Below are 22059 nucleotides of genomic sequence, written 5' to 3'. Positions count from 1 at the left end.
CTCTGGCATATTGTTAGGACAACAATATGCCAGAGTAAATACAGAAGTCTCACTGGCCAAGACTCATGAGGAGTAGGGTTAGTTATTAGGATTGGATTAGAAAGCACAACATTTCCTTCCTTTCTAGCATGGCCAGAATGTAAGAACGACTCTTTCATCTCCCATCTCCAGTGCAGACAGGGGACATCGAGAGGGGGTGGAGGGGAGAGTGTCATAATCACACAGGCACTTGAGAAATGACAAACATCACAACTTCCATTAAGGCACCACAGACGACAGTCACGACGCACGTGTCTTTGGATTGACAACACCATGATCCACCCGATGTACCTACAGTATAGTGCGCCTCGACACAGACAGGCTTACATGTTCACTCTCTTGTTAAGTCCTTGAACTAGACGATCTACTGTACAGTATGTGTTTTATCTATGCATTCACTTAGATGTTCTGAGGATATCCTTTCCTTCCAACAAATACTTTTTTGCTTGATTAAAACTATGCAGAGGATTTTATGCTGAATACATTTGTAGTCGTGAAGTAGTATATCTGAAGAAAAAACTATAAACTGCTCTAGTAGCATAATCAACATACTGTTTAGCAATGAGAGCATGAAAACAGATGTGTACAATGAACATCTTTTCATAGTCATAATAGGTTTTCCACATGGTCTCTTGTACACGTGCACACACACACACACACACACACCCACACCCACACACACACACACACACACACACACACGGTTTGCTTGTGTGAAATAATGGACAGAGCTATCTAGAGCATCTTTAAGACAAGGTGTCCCATAGGAACACTAGGCCCTGACGCTCAATGCGCTTGTTATAGTTAGAGTTCTATTCTTCAAATATAAGACCCTGAAACTAATCCCTGTAATAGTGAGCTTTAGTTGTCATGTAAACACACAGTAGTATATACATTGAATACGTTTATGAGCCATGAGAGTCAATGAAAATTAAATGCATATTTAAAATATATTGATTAGACTACAATTAAAACAACAACAACAAACTACATGATCTGGATAAAATATACATTCAAATGCTTCTGCTTGCTTTACAAAGAATACCATAACCATACACACAGCAGCTTGATAGAGAAAACACCTCTAGATACAGGTTTCTGCTTATCATTTCTTCACGATTCATTTCGCTATTAGACAGGTATTCTGTTATGACTTTATCTTAGAGCTGGTTACAGCTACTAAGCCATATGAAATCAGCACCTAAAATCAGCAGAGGTAATAAACACGCACACGCACACGCACACGCACACGCACACGCACACGCACACGCGCACACACACACACACACACACACACACACACGAAAAGATATAACCGTTGTCAAAGTCAACAAAGATTTGTGAATGTATTGGCAATTTATGGAATGAAAATGGTCATTGGGCAAGCAATGTTTTTCTTTCTGAATAATTGATTTTTTTGTTCCTTCATTTGTTTGAAAATCTGAATCTCATTTTGGTTTTGTTGACACAACCCTCTTTGACTCCAGAGAGCCTCTCTCTCTCTCTCTCTCTCTCTCTCTCTCTCTCTCTCTCTCTCTCTCTCTCTCTCTCTCTCTCTCTCTCTCTCTCTCTCTCTCTCTCATCACCTTCACCACAGATCCCCTCAAATCATCCACCCCTAACTCTGAGGTGTCTATACATAACTAACGTTAGCATAAACAACATACTAACAGTTGTTAACCGTTGCATGAGAGCAGGGAGGTTGATGGTGTCTAAGACAATGATAGGGTGGTAGTACAGTTGAGCAGTGAGTGAGCTGAACAGCCTTTAACAGAATGGGCTAGAATGAACAAAACAGGCTGTGTTATGTTCTGACACCTTATTCCCACACTACGGTAGTGCAACACTGTAGGGCTCCTACGGCGAACGGGATTAGGGTGTCATCTGAGATCTATCTTCTAGAGAGGCAGGAGAGGAGGATGAGGAGGGTGTGGGAGGGGCTTATGTTTAACTCCGGGAGGGGAGGAGCCCCTTCTTATAGGCCAGCAGGCCAGCTGCCGTGGCAACAGACAGGAGGGAGGAAACGCCCATAAACTTGAGGAACCCGCCCACTGACGGAAGGTTCCGCTCCCAGAAGGTGGTGATGAACGGTAGGGCCGGAACTTCCTGTTGGGGAGGGGGGGGAATGGGGGGGAAGGTAGAAAAAGGGGGAAGGTGTGTCTTAGTCTTCTCTTACGTTATGTTGTATATTTTCATTCATTCCATTTCATTCATATGAGATTCACACAGTGAGATCTGTGCTAGAAGCAGTGGGGGAGTTCACTTGTTCTGGCTGTGACTTCATGTTAGCCTTTTATTGGTAACATACTGTCAATCTAGATGTTTTTTGTCTTACCAAAGACTGAGGCTCCGTTTTCCAGATCTGATCTTTGTGGATTTTGCCCATTGCACACAGGATCTGAAACACATGGAGGATCACTTCACACAGAGGACACATGGAGAGGCTGGGGAAACAGACATCTTGGGGGTGTGGATATAGTTTCATAAGCACTGTGCTACATTTCTGGGGATCCCCTAGATTGAATTAGGACTGCATACATACATGTGGCTGAGTTGGGATTAAATGCTGTGAAAGTTTACTGTGACCCCCCCTCACCTCTCTGGCTGCTCTCTCGCCAGCCTGCACGGCTCCCTCCATGTAGCCACTCCACTCTGTGGCCGTCTCTGTCCCGGCAAAGTACAGCCTGCCGATCGGCTCTCTCAGGACCCTACAGCACAGAGGGGGGGGAGATGTCAGTGGACATGGTATAGGAAATGAACACATTGTGTGTGTGTGTGTATGTGTATGTGTATGTGTATGTGTATGTGTATGTGTATGTGTATGTGTATGTGTATGTGTGTGTGTGTGTGTGTGTGTGTGTGTGTGTGTGTGTGTGTGTGTGTGTGTGTGTGTGTGTGCGTGCGTGCGTGTGTGACACTTACTTGCCATACTGGGTGAGGATACCTGGGGGGAAGTAGGCGGTGTAGCAGCCCCCAGAATATTCCTCCTCACACCAGTTCTTCTCCTCATAGTGAACAGGCTGAGAGAGAGAGAGAGAGAGAGAGAGAGAGAGAGAGAGAGAGAGAGAGAGAGAGAGAGAGAGAGAAAAGAGAGAGAGAGAGAGAGAAAAAAGAGAGAGTGTAAAAAAATCAATGCCGTTGATCCATCAATGTGCAGCTACATCAAACCTATGGCAGGTATGTGGTTAAACAGCACTCACATGCAGAGCTTCTTCTGCCTCCAGCACCTTGGAGTAGATCTCACAGATCTTCCACTTCCTGAGGAGGCCAGAACCAGGCGGGGATTAGAGGTTTAGAAGGATGCACTCTTACTGTGATATTATTCTAAAACCCTGCATCGTCCACGCAGAGCACGAGTAACATATCTTTTTTTTAGCTTGTTATACTCATGGGTTGGGTTGTGGGGGTGAGGGGAGAGGACTGGAGCTCAGGGTCAGGATCGCACCCTCTCTCCGGATCAAAGGAACTACCACGGAACGCAAAACGAGAATTTACCTCTCTTCTTTGGTCAGTCCTGATAGTTTCCTGCACTTGCTGGCAAGGATGAATCTGAAAAAGAGAAACAAGCGGAACAACAGTTAAAACCCACCACGTGAACTCCAGTTGCTCATGCTCTATGTGGAAGTCTATAGCGCTTTAGGAAACCCAGAGCCCTAGATTTACCCCATAATGGCGGGTATAGTCCCATCAGGCTTTGTGTCATCCAGAGTCAGGCCAATGGGGGCCCCTTCCTCCTCGATCACCATCGTGCCACACAACCCTGAGACACATGCACAATTCCACTTAAAGGCACTCCTATCAGTGACAGCTGTGTCTGGGGGGGGGTCACAGTAAACGTTCAACTTCTTCTCCTCCCTCCCTCCCTCCCTCCGCTCATCCTTACCCTTCTTCCTCCAGAAGTTCTCCTTGTAGTAGACCATGCACTTGATGACACAGCCCATGGGCACGCGGGTGATGAGCTGGTTCCTGAGAGGGGGCAGCTCAGGGTTAAAGTGCATCTTCAGGTTCATAACAGGCGGGGTAGCCACGATCACATATTTGGCCTGCGAGGAAGAAAAAACACAACGGTGAGGTTGATCATTATGCCCCGATTTTGATTTTCAGATCTGCAAGTGTCCATTAAGAAGTGTCCAGGGGAGCCCCGGGGTGACGCAGCGGTCTAAGCATTAGCCTCTAGTGCAAGCTGCCCACCGGGGACTGGGATCGAATCCCGGTCTCGCCAGATCCGGATATGGCCGGGGCCCACAGGGAGCGGCATATTGAGCGGCCACTCCCAAGGGGGGTATAGGACTATTTCCGGACAAGGATCCGTCGCGCAACACCGCCCCGCGGGGTGCCGGAATGGGCTCGAGGAGCCAGACAGCTAGTCTGCCTGGCTATCTCCTCTGAGGCTGCCGGCCACGGGGTCGTGCGGCGGATCCTACGCAATAGGCAGGGGATAATTGGATACTAGGTTGGGTGCAATTGGATACCAAATTGGGTGAAAAAGGGATAAAATCTGAAAAACAAATTTAAAAAAAGAAAGAAAAATAAGTGTCCAGGGTTAGGGGTTGATTGGGAGAGGGAACGGTGGGTCCCTGAGGCTGTGCTGACTATCCCAGTGTTTTGTGTGTACTTGGAGACAAGGCTTCATGGCCCCTCCTCTGGGCTAAGCAGCTCTAGGACAGGGTTAATGGGCTTTAGCAGAGAAAGAGGATGCGGCCAGGGTAGAGAGATGAGGACCAGCTTACTGATAACAATCCCCCTTGGCTTACAGAACACACACACACACACACACACACACACACACACACACACACACACACACACACTAGCTCAGCGACAACTCTGTGTTCTACGGTTGAATTCTTTACGTGTTCTAGAACTTCTAGAAAGCAGGCCCTGGCCTTACATGGAGCTTACGAGGTGTGATGCAGAGTCACCAGACAACCTCTAGATGGCAGCATGGGAACAACCTAAAATTAGAGAGACAGAAGTGTGTGCTGAATCCATGAGGGTCACCAACAGTAAATATTAGCTGTTGCCACACAATTGTTTCCGACCCCCATTCTGCTCTCATTCTGGAGGAACTTGATTTCCCCACGGTAGTCGACGGTCAGTATTAGCTGGTGTTTCGCAGTGATGGTGAGATGGTGGTCACTCACATTGTATGTTTCCCTGTTGAGCGTTTCGACCACAACCATGTCCCCGGACTGGTCGATCCTACAGACCGGTGACTCCATCTTGACACGCTGCTCGCCCAGCTCCTTGGCCATACACTCACTGATTTGGCTGGAGCCACCCACAAACTTCCTCTCCTGTAGGGGGCATGAGAGAGCAGGGGGTCAGGGGGTAAGGACTCATGGGGTTAAGAGACAGTTCTGCACAAACCAAACATTGTGCAATGTTAGCCCAATGTTTGTTATTCCCACTAACATGAGAAGCAGATTTAGGAGACTGAGTTACACCCAATGAGAGAATAGCTTCGCTGCTCCCTTCTGCCTTCCAAAGAACACGTTGGCCTCATTCTAGGACAGACTCAGCACTCCAGAGTCAGATGATTGATGATTCTGAGGTAAACTATTTGTTTGAATTGGAACTGTGAACAGTGGCCCTCTCTTCTTTCTCACGACAGTCAAACAGTTGCGGCCAAAATGGAGTAAAATGATAAAGTGAAAATGACAATAGAATAGAATGGATAAATAAATCCAGAGCAAGACTGCTGTGTAGTGAGAAACCCTAGCGCTCTGGAAGCCAGGGACGTAGGAAGTACATTTCGTGAGGGGGCGCTGCCTAATGTTGTCACTTGTTAAACAAGCAATTCTGGTGACTTTTGACGGGACAGTAACGTAGTGGTTAGTGTGAGTGAAAAGCATAAAACAATCGGGTAAATTGCAATAAAAAGGCCTACACAGGCCTACACACAGCTATGATCACCAGACTGTTGGATATATTTGTTGGTATATCAATCCCAACTCATCCAAATCTGCTCTAATACCTAGCAGGCACCGATGTGAATTATAGTGAGAGAGAGCAGCGTAATGCGAGATGGAGTAAGGTGAACACTTTGGCCCCGCACCCCCCCTTCCTACGTCCCAGCTGGTAACAGGAGGGGGAGATGGATGGATGGAGAGTGAGAGGAGGTATTGGAAAGGTCATTTTACACAGAGCTAAACTGACAGTGATCTTTTCCATCAGGTTACAGTAAACATCCCTAAGCTCACCCTGATCACAAACACATTGAGTGCATTAGACTGGGACATCGGGCCAAATATAACTGCCAGCCTATGGTACAAATGGTAAAAGATTCACAATGGCATGAAGAAACTAAATTAATTGGTTCATGTTAAACTTCAATACTCTGAAATGGAGCACAGAACGATGGTTGTTCTCAAGGACATAGTAAGTTGGAGTTGAACAGATAGCAAAGGTTTTTGGAATAGGGAATTCATTTAAATACATTTTGACCCAGTTTTAAAAACCCAGCAATTTTGGACCAAACGTCACAGTGGAGAACCTCTCAGTATCGTTCACACGTAGTAGTTTGAGGAGGCGGAGTTCAATCAGGAAATGTTTTAGAACTCTCAACAACATCCCCTAATTACCCCTAAACCTTCTTCTGTAACCTAGGAAACGGGACCACTCAGCGTTCCAAAGTAAACCAGAAGAACGGCTGGCCCTCACTGCCCAGAGCCAGCCTTTGTGGAGGAAATAATTATGCAGAGGGAATGTGGGGGAATCTAAGGCAAGACAGAGAAACAGAGACGGATAGAGAAACAGACAGGCAGGCAGACAAAGAGAGACAGACAGACAAAGAGAGAGAGAGACAGACAAGACAGACAGACAAAGAGAGAGAGACAGACAGACAGACAGACAGACAGGCAGGCAGGCAGGCAAAAAGAGATAGACAGACAGACAGACAGGCAGACAGACAGACAGACAGACATACAAATAGAGACAGAGAGACAGACAAAGAGAGAGAGACAGACACACAGACAGACAAAGAGAGACAGACAGACAGACAGACAGACAAAGAGAGACAGACAGACACACAGACAGACAGACAGACACACAGACAGACAAAAGAGAGACAGACAGACAGACAAAGAGAGCGAGACAGACAAACAGACAGACAAAGAGAGACAGACAGACAGACAGACAGACAAAGAGAGACAGACAGACAAAGAGAGACAGACAGACAGACAAAGACAGACAGACAGACAGACAAAGAGAGACAGACAGACAGACACACAGACAGACAAAGAGAGACAGACAAACACACAGACAGACAAAGAGAGACAGACAGACACACAGACAGACAAAGAGAGACAGACAGACAGACAGACAGACAGACAAAGACAGACAGACAGACAGACAAAGAGAGACAGACAGACAGACACACAGACAGACAAACAGACAGACACACAGACAGACAAAGAGAGACAGACAGACACACAGACAGACAAAGACAGACAGACAGACAAACAGACAGACACACAGACAGACAAAGACAGACAGACAGACAGACAAAGAGAGACAGACAGACAGACAGACACACAGACAAAGAGAGACAGACAGACACACAGACAGACAAAGAGAGACAGACATACAGACACACAGACAGACAAAGAGAGACAGACAGACAGACAAAGAGAGACAGACACACAGACAGACACACAGACAGACAAAGAGAGACAGTGTACCTGTCCTCCGTTGGTGGTAGAGAAGATCCTCATGGTTCCTCCACACTGCTTGATGTACCAGAGGAACCAGAGAGCTGACACCTCATGAGGTTCAGAGGTCACATTCACGTTCACGAACAGCGTGGCAAACCGCCGAGTGGAACTGGAAAAGATTAGGGGACGGGGCGCAGATTAATGAATTCATATTAAGTCTTGTAGACGTGTATAGTACCCAACCTAGTCATACAGAAAAATGTGAGTGTTTACACTTTACCTGGTCCAACAGAGTTGGTCAAAGAGCTGCTTCATGGTCATCTTATCCCACTCCTCAGCATGGGGAGCTCTCCACGGAGCCTCTCTAGGGATCTGGAACATAGAAACAGAATGGCTAGAGCGAGAGGTTGGTTCCCTATTCACAGCACTCGAGTTCTAAAACTGCCATCCCCCCTTTCCATCCCTTATGTCATTTTATCAATGAACGTGGTATTAGTGAAGTGAAGTGAAACTTTATTTATATAGCGCCTTTCGTACATGAATGCAACTCAAAGCACTCAACTCAAATTCCTGCTATTTCAAAATTTATTTTTGCGCATATTGAGTAAAATACTGTGCAATGGCATTTTTACCAAGTCACTGACACTGAAGTCACTGACGCTGTGGGGATGCAAAAATTGTCCTCATATGATAAAATCCACCATCCCCCCTGATTTTCTTTTAACAACTTGAGTACTGCCTATTCATGACTCTCTGTTTCATCCTCTGTATGTTTTCAGTTTTCGTCAACTGGAACTGGGCTGGAACTAAGAAGGATGGAAGTGACTGGGTGTGACTAGATGTGTGCATCTTCGTCTGAAGACTAAAGACTAAGTGACTAAAAAGCCAAAATGAACACTGCTGCACTTCTGGACAGAGAGAGAGACACTGGCCTTACCTCAGAGCCCATCTCATCCAACTTCCTAAACAGGTTGTTGTAGTCCATCAGGGCAAAGGGGTTCCACATGGGCGGGAAGGAGCCCTTGAATGGGTAGGACTTCCCCTGTAGAACACACAGCAAGGCAGGGTTAGACATCATCATCATCTTCATCATCATCATCAACAACATCATCATGGTCATCATCCTGTGTGCTGACATTGTGTTTGTGTGACTTGTTCAGGTCTTCTGCTGAATCTAGTGTGATCAGCACAGCACATTTTCTTTCTTCTAATTAAAAAACGTAATAAAAAATGTAGATGTTCTTTGGGCATTTCTGCTTTATTTTTTTATTGGGATAGAGACAGTAGAGATTGACAGGAAGGATGGGTGAGAGAGAGGAGGGATGCAGAATCGAACCAGGGACCCTGCAATCACATGGCATGCGCCTTACGGCCAAGCTCCACCTGCTGCGTTGCGTCAACTCGCCATCGGCGTTGCGTCAACTTCCCATTGTCCAAGCTCCACCTGCTGCGTTGCGTCAACGTTGCGTCAACGTCAACGTTCTACTCTAGCTCCACTGGCATTTTTTGTATACGGGAGTAATTTCACCCTTGACTGCAATATGTCCACAACAATAACAACATCATACAAAACATTTTCCAATCAGGGTAATATTTTATCTACATATTCCCAAATAGATAGTTGCTAGTTCAGTAGATGTTCAACTAACTGTCAACAACATTTCAACTAACTAACCACTAATCCTAAACCTTGCCCTAACCTTAAATCTAACCCTATCCTTAACCATAAATCTAGTTACATATCAACAGAGTTGCAGTTGATAGTTTGAGCAGCTGTGGATCATATATAAGGGAATAAAGTGTGACCCCAGTCAAGTATGAATTGTCATACTGTCATATGCTCCACCGAGCGCGAGGAGCCCGCGAAGCGCGAGGTTATTAACAGAGACGTTCATAGCGGGAATTTCTGGATCAGGAGAGCACCTACATTCTCTTACAACATCTCTTTCATCAATTATGGGTACGTATAGCTTAATTTATCCACATCTGCTAGAGGTTTTAATAAACTAATTGAGGACACAAGTTGGGTTGTATTGACATAGAGCTGAATGTCGTACTTGGAGCTGTCCGTGGTACCACGTGGTACAATTGGTCTCATTGTGACGTCTGCGTCCACCGTCAAAAATCAAACTTTTTTGAATGTCTACTTTGGACGCAGCCATCGGACGCAACGCTGACGCAACGCAACGCTGACGCAACGCAGCAGGTGGAGCACCTTTCATTGATTACAATGCATTTGATCCCAATTTCGGACGCAACGCACATTAGACGCAACGCTGACACAACGCTCGATGGCCATGGTGGAGCTTGGCCGTTAGTGAGCTACGCCGCCCAGGCACAATTCCCAGTTCAACTGTGTTCACATAGTATGACGTCCATAGACTCCCACAGCACAGATCAGAGGTGACCGCTGAAAGTGCTTCGTCAGGGTGAATCTCTTTATGAGGTTTATGACCTTTCCGCAAGAGAGCACGTAGGCAATCCCTGCCTGATCGAGAGAGAATGTTTAACGACAGATCAGAGATAGCAGCTGATTTCACATCCAGCAGAGCCGATAACATTGTTATAGTATATACGCCATTTAGCTATTGAAATATGGGGGAATCGAACCCAGAACCTAAGCACTGTTAGTGCCATGCTCTACCAACTGAGCCAAGTCTACAGTACCTCATTCACTTTAAATGTCACGCTCACACCATCTCACAACTGCAGTAACGAGAGGCTTATAAACGTGGTGGTAGGATAGGGATCAAGGTTACAATAGGCCACCTCCTGGACATCATAATGACAGAGGATGTCATGCAAATGTATGTAATCTCTGAGTCTGAGCCATTGAGTAAGAGAACCCTTGTTTGTGTGTGTGTGTGTGTGTGTGTGTGTGTGTGTGTGTGTGTGTGCATGCATGAGTGTGCATGCCTGTGTGTGTGTGTGTGTGTGTGTGTGTGTGTGTGTGTGCGGGAACAGGTTGCGCTTGTGTAACTGCTCCAGAACACTCGGCTTGCCAGGTGAATGGGTTTGTGTGAAGGTCCATTAAACATCATACTCCTATAAACCACCAGCCGCTAATGACTTAATGACAAGGTGAGGCTTATTAAACGTCCTTGACGTCAGGTGTGTGCACATGCTCACTCTGTCACTCTGTCCCCAGAGGAGGTGGGAGACACGGCGTGCACTACTCTACTCTACCCCAGCCTCACACAAAGGCCTACAGGGGGGTCATGCACAAACACAGGACCCTCTAAACTGACTGATCGAGAGGGCAGGGGGCTACAGTGTACATTAAGACCATTTAGTGACTCTGCAGAAGATGATACACACACACACGAGTACATCTGTAATTGTCTTCAACAAGGCAGCGTGATACTGCAAAAACTGACACAGAGAGACAGGGAGAGAAGAGGGACAAACTGAGTGTCTGAGGATGCATTAGCCGCAGAGCTCAGGATTGCCCAACGCTCTGGAGCAACAGGTCTGTCTCCATGGTGATGGAAGTGAAGTGAATGCACAGTGAGGAAAGGAGAGGAGAGGAGAGGAGAGGAGAGGAGAGGAGAGGAGAGGAGAGGAGAGGAGAGGAGAGGAGAGGAGAGGAGAGGAGAGGAAAGGAAAGGAAAGGAGAGGAGAGGAGAGGAGAGGAGGAACCATGGCATTATCTGTTGTGACATCACCACTGAACAGCAAATTAACCTCAGAAAGGGAGACTACAGATTTACAATAAGCAGAAAGATACAGGATCTATGGGATTTTCCAGAATCCAACCAATATGGTGAACTGTATGCATATTTCGTCATGGTTTCATGTGCAGAAGACTCTGAGAGACGATGCAGTAGACATCAACTAACAAACATTCTATGGTTCACAATATGACCGCCGGTCACCTGATATGACAATATGACCGCCGGTCACCGCTGGTCACCCCACCATGGGATGTCTCAAGTCTGGTCTAATAATTAGTTGACTCATATTAATTACATATTCTATTAGGGAAACCACGCTTCTGTGTTTGGCTCCATCATGCCACTGAGCAAATAACCAACATTAACAGTGTTGAACAGTTTATTGCATTTTAAACTGGAGTAACAGGTCGAACTGTCAAACGCATTATGATCTATCTGATTAATGACGGAACAACATCAAAGCCTTGAGCTATTTCTCCGATTTTTTATTATGTCCGATAGCAAATTTCTCAGATAAGCTTTTTTTCAAAAGTTGCCAAAGCAATTTGTCATTATTAAATCTAGTGCTGAGGTAGAAGGGGGTGGCCGTTGGGGAGGGCAGTTTGAAACCAGGCCTGGAAACCAGCCCTTTAAATTAGTGCCTGCTGTAGGAAAGCTGATTAGCCACGGGGCTTGGTTGGATGCTAACCCTAATTATACAATGGCTTGGCAAAATGTGTGGACCCTTATTGGTTAACTAATTGGCTGCTGTCCAGTGTAGTAGCAATGAGGCAGAGTTAACTGCCAGGACAGTCCAATACTCTAGGTACACATTAAGTGCAATCTCAGTGCAGGGCAGTCCAAAGGTCCTAATTCAATGAACGATTTTTTGGGACTGGTATAAGGATGCTTACGAGCAGTGGTCTTCCTCTCGGCACTAAAGACCCCTATTTCATTTGAATAACCTTTGGCTCAAAACCTTATAATCCAAAGCTACTTATACTCAGGATAGTAAGTGACAATGAACAACAACTCCAATAATCAGATTATTCCATCTGCAGAAGGCTGGTAGTACTCTGATGAAGGAACCCAAGGCAGCGAAATCAAAAGCTATCATTCATACCCCTGCAAGCCAGACAGTCTCTCTCTCTCTCTCTGAGTATGGGAAGGAGGGTGACTGAGGGCTTCCACACATATATCAACATGAATCACTGATCACTGTAGTCTGCAGTTGTGTTTGTACTCATCTCTCTTTCTCTCTAATGTGTTTATAATACACCCTTTTCCTCATAAAGATCATCATTACAAAAAAATAAAAACTCCCATCAAAGAGAAACACTAAATATAGCCCTTCCGAAGTGTAGGTCAGACCATGCCCAAATATATAGCTTGTGCTTGTGAGATCTGTTGTTATGTTATGTGCCATAGGTCAATGGAGAGGGTATATGTTTCAAATAGAAAAGCGATACGGTTATGTACTGCACTGTACATGCAGTAGTGTCCCCAAGCTAGATGGAACCTATTCATGACGACACAGCCTCAGTACAGAATAGGGCTGGGCAAACGATAACAATTTCTTTTTCGATAATCGCAAGAATTAACGATAAAAAAAATTCATAAAAAAAAAAAGTTTTTTTTTTCCCTTGGGGAAAAAACTTTATTTGTGTTGCTATTGCACACATTCATTCATTCACATTCAAACTAGACACTACAGTCAGATAACAATCCTCTTAAACAAGGCAGTGAGTAGCTTAAATTGTTTAACTTAAAAACACATTTTACATTCGGTAAACATTCGGTGGCGCAGCGGTCTAAGCATTAGCCACTAGTGCAAGCTGCCCACCGGGGACTGGGATCGAATCCCGGTCTCGCCAGACCCGGATATGGCCGGGGCACACAGGGAGCGGCATATTGAGCGGCCGCTCCCAAAGGGGGGTATAGGACTATTTCCGGACAAGGATCCGTCGCGCAACACCGCCCCCGTCTGGTGCTGGAGTAACGGTGTCGGGCTCGAGGAGCCAGTCAGCTAGTCTGCCTGGCGATCTCCTCTGGGGCTGCCGGCCACGGGGTCGTGCGGCGGATCCTACGCAATAGGCAGGGGATAATTGGATAATAGGTTGGGTTCAATTGGATACCAAATTGGGTGAAAAAAGGGATAACATCTGAAAAACTAAATAAAAAAATAAATAAAAACATTTTACGTTATAAATAAAAATATAGAAAATAAGTAACTCACCATAGGAGCAGTAAAAAAACAGTTACTCACAAATAGGAGGATGACTGAAAACGTTAGTGTCCTTAAGAGCGTCCAGCTTAACTTAAATTTAAACTCCAGCGAGAGACTGTAGGCGGCAGGCCTACTGGTTCTTGTTCAGAAAGATGATCATGTTAACATGTTCAGGGGTGAGAGACGAACGCAATCTGGTGACACGTGGACAAACTAATTTCCATTATTATTATTATTAATTTTAAAAAATATATATATATTAACGATTATCGAGCAAAATATTTTGTGATCGACCAAGATCCTTATCGATCAATTATCGATCGTCGATCATTGATGCCCACCCCTAGTACAGAACTGAGGTAACAGAGAATCTGTGGGGTTGCATTGGTGTAGTCAGGGCCGGTCCTAGGCATTTAGGTGCCCTAGGCGAGAGTATGATTTTATGCCCCCGCTAAAATGTTTAGGGGCGCCACCACCACATTAAGCCACCAGTACTGCCTCATCACCACCCACACATTCAACAGTAAAAATATGGACAACAATGGTTTCAAGACAAAAATAGACAGTAGGCTGAGACATACATTTTCATAGAGACATGAAATTCATAGAGACAGAGATTTTTTTTTTTTGGGGGGGGGGGGGGGGGGGGGGATTTGGCGCCCCCCAGGCATTTGGCGCCCTAGGCGACCGCCTAGTTCGCCTATGCCTAGGACCGGCCCTGGGTGTAGTGGCAGCAGTGCACACACACACACACACACACACACACACACACACAGAGACGCTGATACTTTTGATGAGGCATGCTGCCATGGAAACCGCCAGGAAGCTATGAGGGAAGAAAGTGTATGTGTGTGTGTGGCACATGGAGAGGATCTCAGAGAGATAGTAGCTAGGGAGACACACTCAGTCAAGGGCTCCCCTGCTCTGGCGTTTACGAAAGGATCCAGGGCCTGGGCAAGGCTGCATATGACAGCTGAGATAACCACCTACCATAACTCACACTGTCATGTGAGGCATGAACTGGACACTGCCAGTGCACTTTTATATGGGTGGTTAACCTCACTTGCACCCAAACAGAAATAGTTAGAGCAGATAAGGGTATGAGCAAACGCAAACACAGACACACACTGTCTCACAGACACACACAGATACATTTTTGCAACTGCTCAAATAGCTCAAACACATTTTTGTCTCCTCCAAGCACTTGTCTGCTGAAATAGGTCATGTCAATAACAGTACAGTGTTAGAACAAGAGGGTATCATGACTAGAGCGCTGAACCCTCTCGATAGGCTGCGTACTGAATGGGTTTGAGTTAGAGGCCCAGGCAAGCGCACTGATGTCCACTACCCTGCACTGCAGTCAATCAGAAGCAACCATCTCTACCAGACCTGAGACCCAAGCCTTGGCCTGTAGCCGATCTGGGCATGCCCAGTAGAGCAGGGTAAGCTGGTGTGCCAGAGGGTTGTTCTACTATAGGTCAAAGAGTCACAGAACCCTCTGACATCATCCACATGAACACTCCGCTGCATTGTAAACATGTCTCATCCACTTATGACTGTTGTGTGTGTGTGTGTGTGTGTGTGTGTGTGTGTGTGTGTGTGTGTGTGTGTGTGCGCGTGGGGGGTGGGGGGTGTCCGTGAGGGTGTCCATGTAGCTGATAGGCTACTGTGTGTTTAGTACATGTGAACTAAAGCCCAGTATTACAGTAATGTATTATTAAAGGAAGTCATTTTAGAGCCAATCGTCATGTTTTCAGGTTCTTATATTTGAAGAATAGAACTCTAGAGAGAGTTTAGAGTTTAGAACTCAACATTGAATAACATGCCTAGTGTTCCTATGGGGCACCTTGTCTTAACGATACTCTAGATAGCTCCGTCCATGATTTCTCACAAGCAAACCCCGAAAGCACTTAAGAAGGTGTACTCTGAGAATACTGACAGTGTTTGGCAACACTTTCCCTGACTCCAACAGGGAAAGAGTTGCCAAACTGTCAGTATTCTCATCATGTATCCATTAGATTCAACATGCTGCTGTGCTGCTAAGTGCTTTATATGACATTTGTTCTCTTTAAACCTGCCTGGATTACAAAACACTACCAAGCTGGGGGTGGAAAATTCAAATTAAGTGTGTGTGTGTGTGTGTGTGTAGTGCATGCACAATGTCAATGTATGCAGTAAAGTATGTAAGGGTTTCAGTGTACTGTATGATTGCCACATGGAGATGAGAGGCAGGGAACCAGGAAGAGGACTGCCACAGTAACTAGTTCAGGGAGGCCAGTGATTTACAGTATGGAGAGCAGGTTGGCGAGGGTATATGGGCGAGACTTGAGCGCTGATCTAATAAGGAGGAGCAGCATGCGTGTGGTAAGGGCAGTGGTGCGGCTGCCCTAATATGGTAGGCGGGGAAGTGAAGAGGGGAAGAGAGAAAGGGGGGGGGGACGGGGGGGGGGGCGGCTTCAACCTCTCCGACTCCCTCTCATCTTAGCCACTCAGAGGAGGGGAAACCACATTAGAGAACTCCTCCAGGCGGAGATTAGAATCTCCAGGAGCTAGCGCCCGTCTCTAATGTTGGGGAGGGGCTAGGCTAGGGACACCATGTGAGTACGTCATCAAGAGTACTCCCTAGATGGCCATGCTAGAGCGAACAGAACTACTAGTATAGTCTGATAAGTACATGAGATGTTGGTTCTCAACGTAGAGTCAGATAGGTAAAGGTAAGGGTAAGATTAGGCATGGGGGTCATGGTTAACCATATCTGACCTTTCAAGCATGACCAAACAGGTCATGAAACAGAAAGGAACTTCCTGGGCATTAGAGCATGAGAAAGCCAGAGCAGGAAGTAGCGTTATCTGTTGGAAGCGGTCAATACTGACCAGAACAAACGCCCAAGGCCAGAGCGTTTCAGGGAAACACATGTCGCCGTGTGCTGTAGTAAGTGGGTCTAGGACAGACAGGGCACATACTGGTCTGGTAGGGCCACAGTGTGAGCAGACCTTCAAGCCCAGTACAGAACACACATGTCAAGTATTACGTCAACTATAGGGCTGTGACGGTTGCGTGGTTACTGGCAGTTACTTGGTTACACAAGGATGACCGTGATATAGATACATTGATTAATGTGGATTTGTATTTTAATGTAGATATACTTTATCTAATTGATTTATTACTTTATCTAATTATTATTATTATTATTATTGTTATTTTACACGCATGCTATTAGATAAAGTATATCTACATTAAAATACAAATAATAATAATAATAATTATTATTATTAATAATAATAATAATAATTATTATTATTATTATTAACAACAGTTTTTCGCTACAATAATCCGTCTATCTTTCAAAGGGTTTCATATTTTGAGGGAGAGATAGATGTGCACGTTCTGTCCCTCAAGGAATGCGCCATCCCTTTAAAGCTCCCGCTAGGTAACCGCTAGAAGCGGGAGAGGGGAGGAGGTAGGCTAGTAAAAATGTTGGATGTATTAATTAGTTATTCAGTAATAGCAACTGCAGTCGACCACAAGGTAATTCTGGCTCTGTCATGTGTTACAGTTGTGTCTCCGTTGTGAGCGATTATTTGCATGACAACTGGCCGACCAACTATGCTCTTCTTCCATCCTGGACTGTTTGGTGTTGATTCTCCACCCCAACCCCCACCACAAACCATAGTCACTCATACACTCTCTCACCTTGACATAGTGCACCAGGCTCTCCTCCTCGTTGACCTTGTAGGTTTGGATTCCATACTCTTTGGCCAATCGGAAAATGCGGTTCTGAGTGGGCCCGATATAGGCCCCGCCCAGGTCCACATACGTAGTCTCTTTATTCTGGACAAAAGAGAGGTAAAGAGAAAAGGGGACATCAAAAACATATACATACAAGAACACTGTTAAACAGATACTATTTAAATCATTCATCGTAGCATGTTTTCATCTAACATGCTCTCAGACCATCCAATAAGCCTCCTGGTTCAGTGGGGTGGACATTCTTGGCTCTGGAGAATCTCATGACAACTGAAATGCTTGGGACCGGACTCCTGGTCAGGTGGAGGTCTTACCCGTACAGTAAAGGTCCGTCCACCAACCCGATTTCTGGCTTCCAGAACCACAGGATTCAGCCCACTCTCCTTCAACAGCTTAGCTGCACTTAACCCTATCAGAGAGAGAGGAAGAAAGAGAGAGAGAGAGAGAGAGAGGGAGGGAGAGAAAGACAGAGAGAGAGAGAGAGAGAGAGAGAGAGAGAGGGAGAGAGAGAGAGAGGGAGAAAGAAAGAAAGAGAGAGAGACAGAGAGAGAGTGAGAAAGAGAGAGAGAGACGGAGAGAAAGAAAGAAAGAAAGAAAGAGAGAGACAGAGAGAGAGCGAGAAAGAGAGAGAGAGACGGAGAGAAAGAAAGAAAGAAAGAGAGAGAGGGAGAGAAAGAAAGAAAGAGAGAGAGAGAGAGAAACATGTGTATTAACACAACTGCTGATTATGTTGATATTTGTATGGGAACCCAAGCCAGAGTCCTGGGTCTGGGACTGGGTCTGGGTGTGATATGTATGGCAGGGGGCCAACTCCTGGCTGAGTGGAAGAACATTGATAGGAGGAAACACAGACAACATGCTGAGGGTCTTTTCTTTATCTGTGCTTCCAGGAAACTCCCCCTCCTTCCCTGTTTCTCTATTGACTGAGCGTGGCTTTGAACTGAGACATCCAGCTGAGCATTACTCTCTGACTTCAACGTATCAGGTACAACACCACAGGAGCCTCCTACTCAGTATGTTTCCATCATTACACTCAACAAATAGAGTACTGTCAAATAGAGTATACTCAGTTTAATAGAGCATGCTCATGTTACAATACAAGTCTCTGAGAGGAGTCTTTCTGTTTAACCACGGGAGTCTGAGAGCGAGCGGTTTGGCATCTCAGTCCAGATGGTTGTTCTCTCCCTTCTGACCTTATTCCCTCCATCTCTCTGCAGAACAAAGAGGATATTGAGAAGTGTGTAGGCAATTTGGTAGAAACTAGATGGCAACTAGTGATTGCTTAAAACTAGCAAGTCTGATCTGTGAGGGGGAGTGGATGAAGCAAGACGGGAAAGGGACAAGTTAGTGGGATGTACACACACAGGCTCACACACACATACATACACACACACACACACACACACACACACACACACACACACACACAAACATAAACACACACACATACGCACACCAAACACACACACGCACCCACTAGGTGACCTGCAAATCATGTGAGATGTGCTTTCACATCCTCACACAAAGACAGGAAGTGACTCTCTAGAGTCATGTGACCAGTCTCATTTGCAACTAAGACCTGGCCTCAAGTCATAAATGCAGATATGAAAGAACATGCGGTCGACACGTACTCTAGAAGACTGTTCCCACCATTCAACTCCCAACTCTGTTGGTTTGTTTTGTTTGTCAATGTTGAATGAGGTTGGAATGTCCTAGCTGCACTATATACAGCCTGGGTGGACATGAGGTGGACACTGATACTTCATTGAACCCTGGTGACTTATGACTTATTGATTGATTGAGTCCACAGATAGACGGCTGATTAGTGAGTCCACAGATAGATTAGTGTTCCAATGCCAACCTCCATTCAGAAAGCTTCAAAATGCATGTACTGTACACATGCACGCACAAACACAAACACAAACACAAACACACAGGCACAGGCACAGGCACAGGCACAGGCACAGGCACAGGCACAGGCACAGGCACACGCACACGCACACGCACACGCACACGCACACGCACGTACGAGACAAGGCATTCCTGGAAAATGTTGTTCATTGGAACTTACAGCGGGTTGTGTAAATACTGCATGAAGCCTCTCATGCAAAACTGTGTACAAAGTGGTGTGTGTACTCCTTCCAAATAAACACATGACACAGTGGAGTTGGTATTTGTGCACTGAATGATAAACCAGTTTATTACATCCCCTCCTGTTGCGAGGCTAATTTGTGTGAGAGGCCGAGAGAGGGAGGGCCAGTGGGGGGAGAGTAAGAGAGAGAGAGGGTGAGGGAGAGGGAGAGGGAACTAAAGTTTTGAGTTGTTACACACCTTTATTGTACACTGAAGTGAATGATACATGCGTACATGATGGCCCACCTTGCCTTCTCAGAAATCCCCCCCCCCCAGATATACAGTGAGGGGGAAAACTGATATACAGTGGAGGGGAGGGAGAGGGAGAGAGAGAGAGAGGGCCAGGGAGAGGGAGGAAGGGAGAAAGAGAGGGCCAGGGAGAGGGAGGGAGGAAGAGAGGGAGAGAGAGAGAGAGGGCCAGGGAGAGGGAGGGAGGGAAAGAAGGAGAGAGAGAAAGACAGTCTGTGCTGCATTATGTTAACAGAAGCTCACATCTGTACAAATGTTTTCATGGCCCCCATCCCACCTCTCCACCTCTCCATCCCTCCCTCTAAGCTTGGGAGCCTACCAGGGTTTATATTAGTTTAGACATACTTTGTCATGTATTACCGAACCTTCATCCTTGCAGAAACACCCCCACCCCGCTATGCACAGTCTGGAGAGTATACAGCCAAGAGACACAAGAGTCCAACCGATATATACGTATATATTTTTGTTACTAAATTGATGCTATTAGGTATGCCTTTTTCAAAGATCAGACGCTCAATTATCCAAAACAAAGACCAGCTTTGACTGTTTCCCTTTGTTGTTGTACACCAACACCCCCCAAAAAGATTCACATTAGAGTACTGCTTTCATCAGAAACCCAATCAGTGCAATATTCCTCTCATCAGAGAGTGCAGGTTGATATTAAATAAAGTGTTTGTAACTTCAAAGGATTCACTCTGAGCATTCCTTTGTTGATTGATTCCATGTGGAGAGAGTCATCTCTTCTTCTGTAAAGGAAGTGGCAACACTGAGTGTGTGATGACAAAAGAAAAATGAAATGCACAGCTAAACATTGACAATAAGCACACAACCCCACGTTAATAGAGGAGGCTAAGAGGAAGACACTGTATATTCAGTGTTGACCAAGAATACAAGAAAATTACTTTGGGATACAATGGTTTGAGAAACCTTACATAACTCTTTAAAATGTGCCTGAAAATGTGAGGTAACTTGGGGGGATAAATTATGATTCTTGGGCTGGGGCTGGAGCTGGGTTAGGAGTAGAGCAGGAGTGTGGTCTGGGGCTAAGCCTAAGATATGAAAAGCAACAGGGGCTGTACAAATGGCTGAAGTCAGAAATGGAGAATGTCCCTAAAGGGATTTCCATTGAGGAAAAGGTCAGGGAAGCTCTGAAGGAAAACCTTGGAAGATCAAAGGCCTACTATAAGAGAATGAAGATATCGACTTCCCTCTCTCTCTCTCGCGCACATACACTCCTGTCTCTCTCTCTCTCTCTTCTTTCTTTTTTATTGTCTCTGCTCTATCTCTCTCTCTAAGTTTCTGTTTCTCTGTCTCTGTCTCCTGTTTATTGTAATGTGTGTGTGTGTGTGTCTCTCTCTGTCTTGATCTCCCTCCTTATCTGCTCCTCCTCTCTCCCCACGTCTACTCTCCAGCTCAGCACCTTGGGGCTGTAGTTGACCTAATTGTCTTGCTCTTTCTCTGTAATGTTTGTGGATAGAGAAATCCAGACTCCCATTTCATCTGCCACTGTCTGCATCTTCATAATATATAATGCTTAAAAAAACACATAACTCCAGCATCATCAAATTTCTGTAAGCTACCAGTAACAAAGGAAGAGGTGAGGACTCCAAATCAGGGTTTTTCAGGTGGACATCACACATCAATATAAAATCAATACAAAAACATCATAACATTCACCCATTACAACTAATAAACATTATGGCAACATCCTTAAAAACATGCACAGACCTCGACCTCAACTTCACTCATCATATCTTTTGGAACTTGCCCAAAGAGAGTAAGGCATCCAATTTGAGAGTCTCTTGAACCCCATTCCAAGCTCTACCGGCACAGTAACTAAAAGCAGTTTCCCCAGCTCAGTTCGGACTCGAGGGACCTCAACAACTAACCTGTCCTGAGATCTTGTTTGGTGATGACTAGAACGCATGAGGGATGTAACGAGGGATGTCAGGTAGCTAAGTAGCTTTTGGAATATCGGTTTATAAACATACAGGAGCCAAAGCTGTGTTCCCCTAGCAGCCAGGGATGGCCAGCATACTGCATGATATATAGATTATAATGATGTGTTCTAGAATGATCACCAGTAATAAAACGAAGTGTTGAATGATAGACAGTGTCAAGCTGTTTCAAGGTGGTTGAGGCAGCGTGCATGCATATAGATAATGTCGCCATAATCAAGTACTGACAGGAAGGTAGACTGTACTAAAAGCTTCCTGTGTATACAAGCATCCCTCCTTCTGCTCCAAGACACAGAAGTAAACATCCAAGTAGTCATCCTAGTATTTCTACACAACACACCATGTGTTATAATACCCCACCTATTCACATGCGCACGCACACACACACACACCCTCCC

The 22059-nt window shown here is 45.5% G+C and overlaps 1 protein-coding gene across 4 annotated transcripts in view; it reads right to left on the bottom strand.

Moving 5' to 3' along the window:
• Nucleotides 1-1485: 1485 nt before the first annotated feature.
• Nucleotides 1486-22059, bottom strand: part of mao (monoamine oxidase) — a 29189-nt gene continuing 8615 nt past the window's right edge. The window contains exons 2-16 of one of the 4 annotated variants that reach the window (XR_013937557.1): nt 17636-17730; nt 17268-17405; nt 8632-8736; nt 7975-8066; nt 7722-7863; nt 5184-5336; nt 3923-4082; nt 3703-3799; nt 3535-3588; nt 3240-3297; nt 2962-3059; nt 2636-2747; nt 2375-2437; nt 1626-2145; nt 1486-1593 (exon numbers count right to left, since the gene is read on the bottom strand). Coding sequence is in view for 1 of the 4 variants with exons in the window: in XM_080535837.1 (XP_080391963.1) it covers nt 1987-2145; nt 2375-2437; nt 2636-2747; nt 2962-3059; nt 3240-3297; nt 3535-3588; nt 3703-3799; nt 3923-4082; nt 5184-5336; nt 7722-7863; nt 7975-8066; nt 8632-8736; nt 17268-17405; nt 17636-17730 (1526 nt within the window). In the remaining 3 variants the exon portion in view is untranslated. Of the gene's footprint in view, nt 2146-2374; nt 2438-2635; nt 2748-2961; nt 3060-3239; nt 3298-3534; nt 3589-3702; nt 3800-3922; nt 4083-5183; nt 5337-7721; nt 7864-7974; nt 8067-8631; nt 8737-17267; nt 17406-17635; nt 17731-22059 lie in introns of all 4 variants that reach the window. The other 3 variants (XR_013937558.1, XR_013937559.1, XM_080535837.1) reach the window with 3 other exon arrangements.

The sequence above is a fragment of the Nansenia antarctica genome, assembly GCF_963989245.1.
Source record: "Nansenia antarctica genome assembly, chromosome: 7".
Classification (NCBI taxonomy): Eukaryota; Metazoa; Chordata; class Actinopteri; order Argentiniformes; family Microstomatidae; genus Nansenia; species Nansenia antarctica.
Note: the sequence above shows the minus strand (reverse complement) of the source record. Positions and strands in the feature narration are given on the sequence as shown.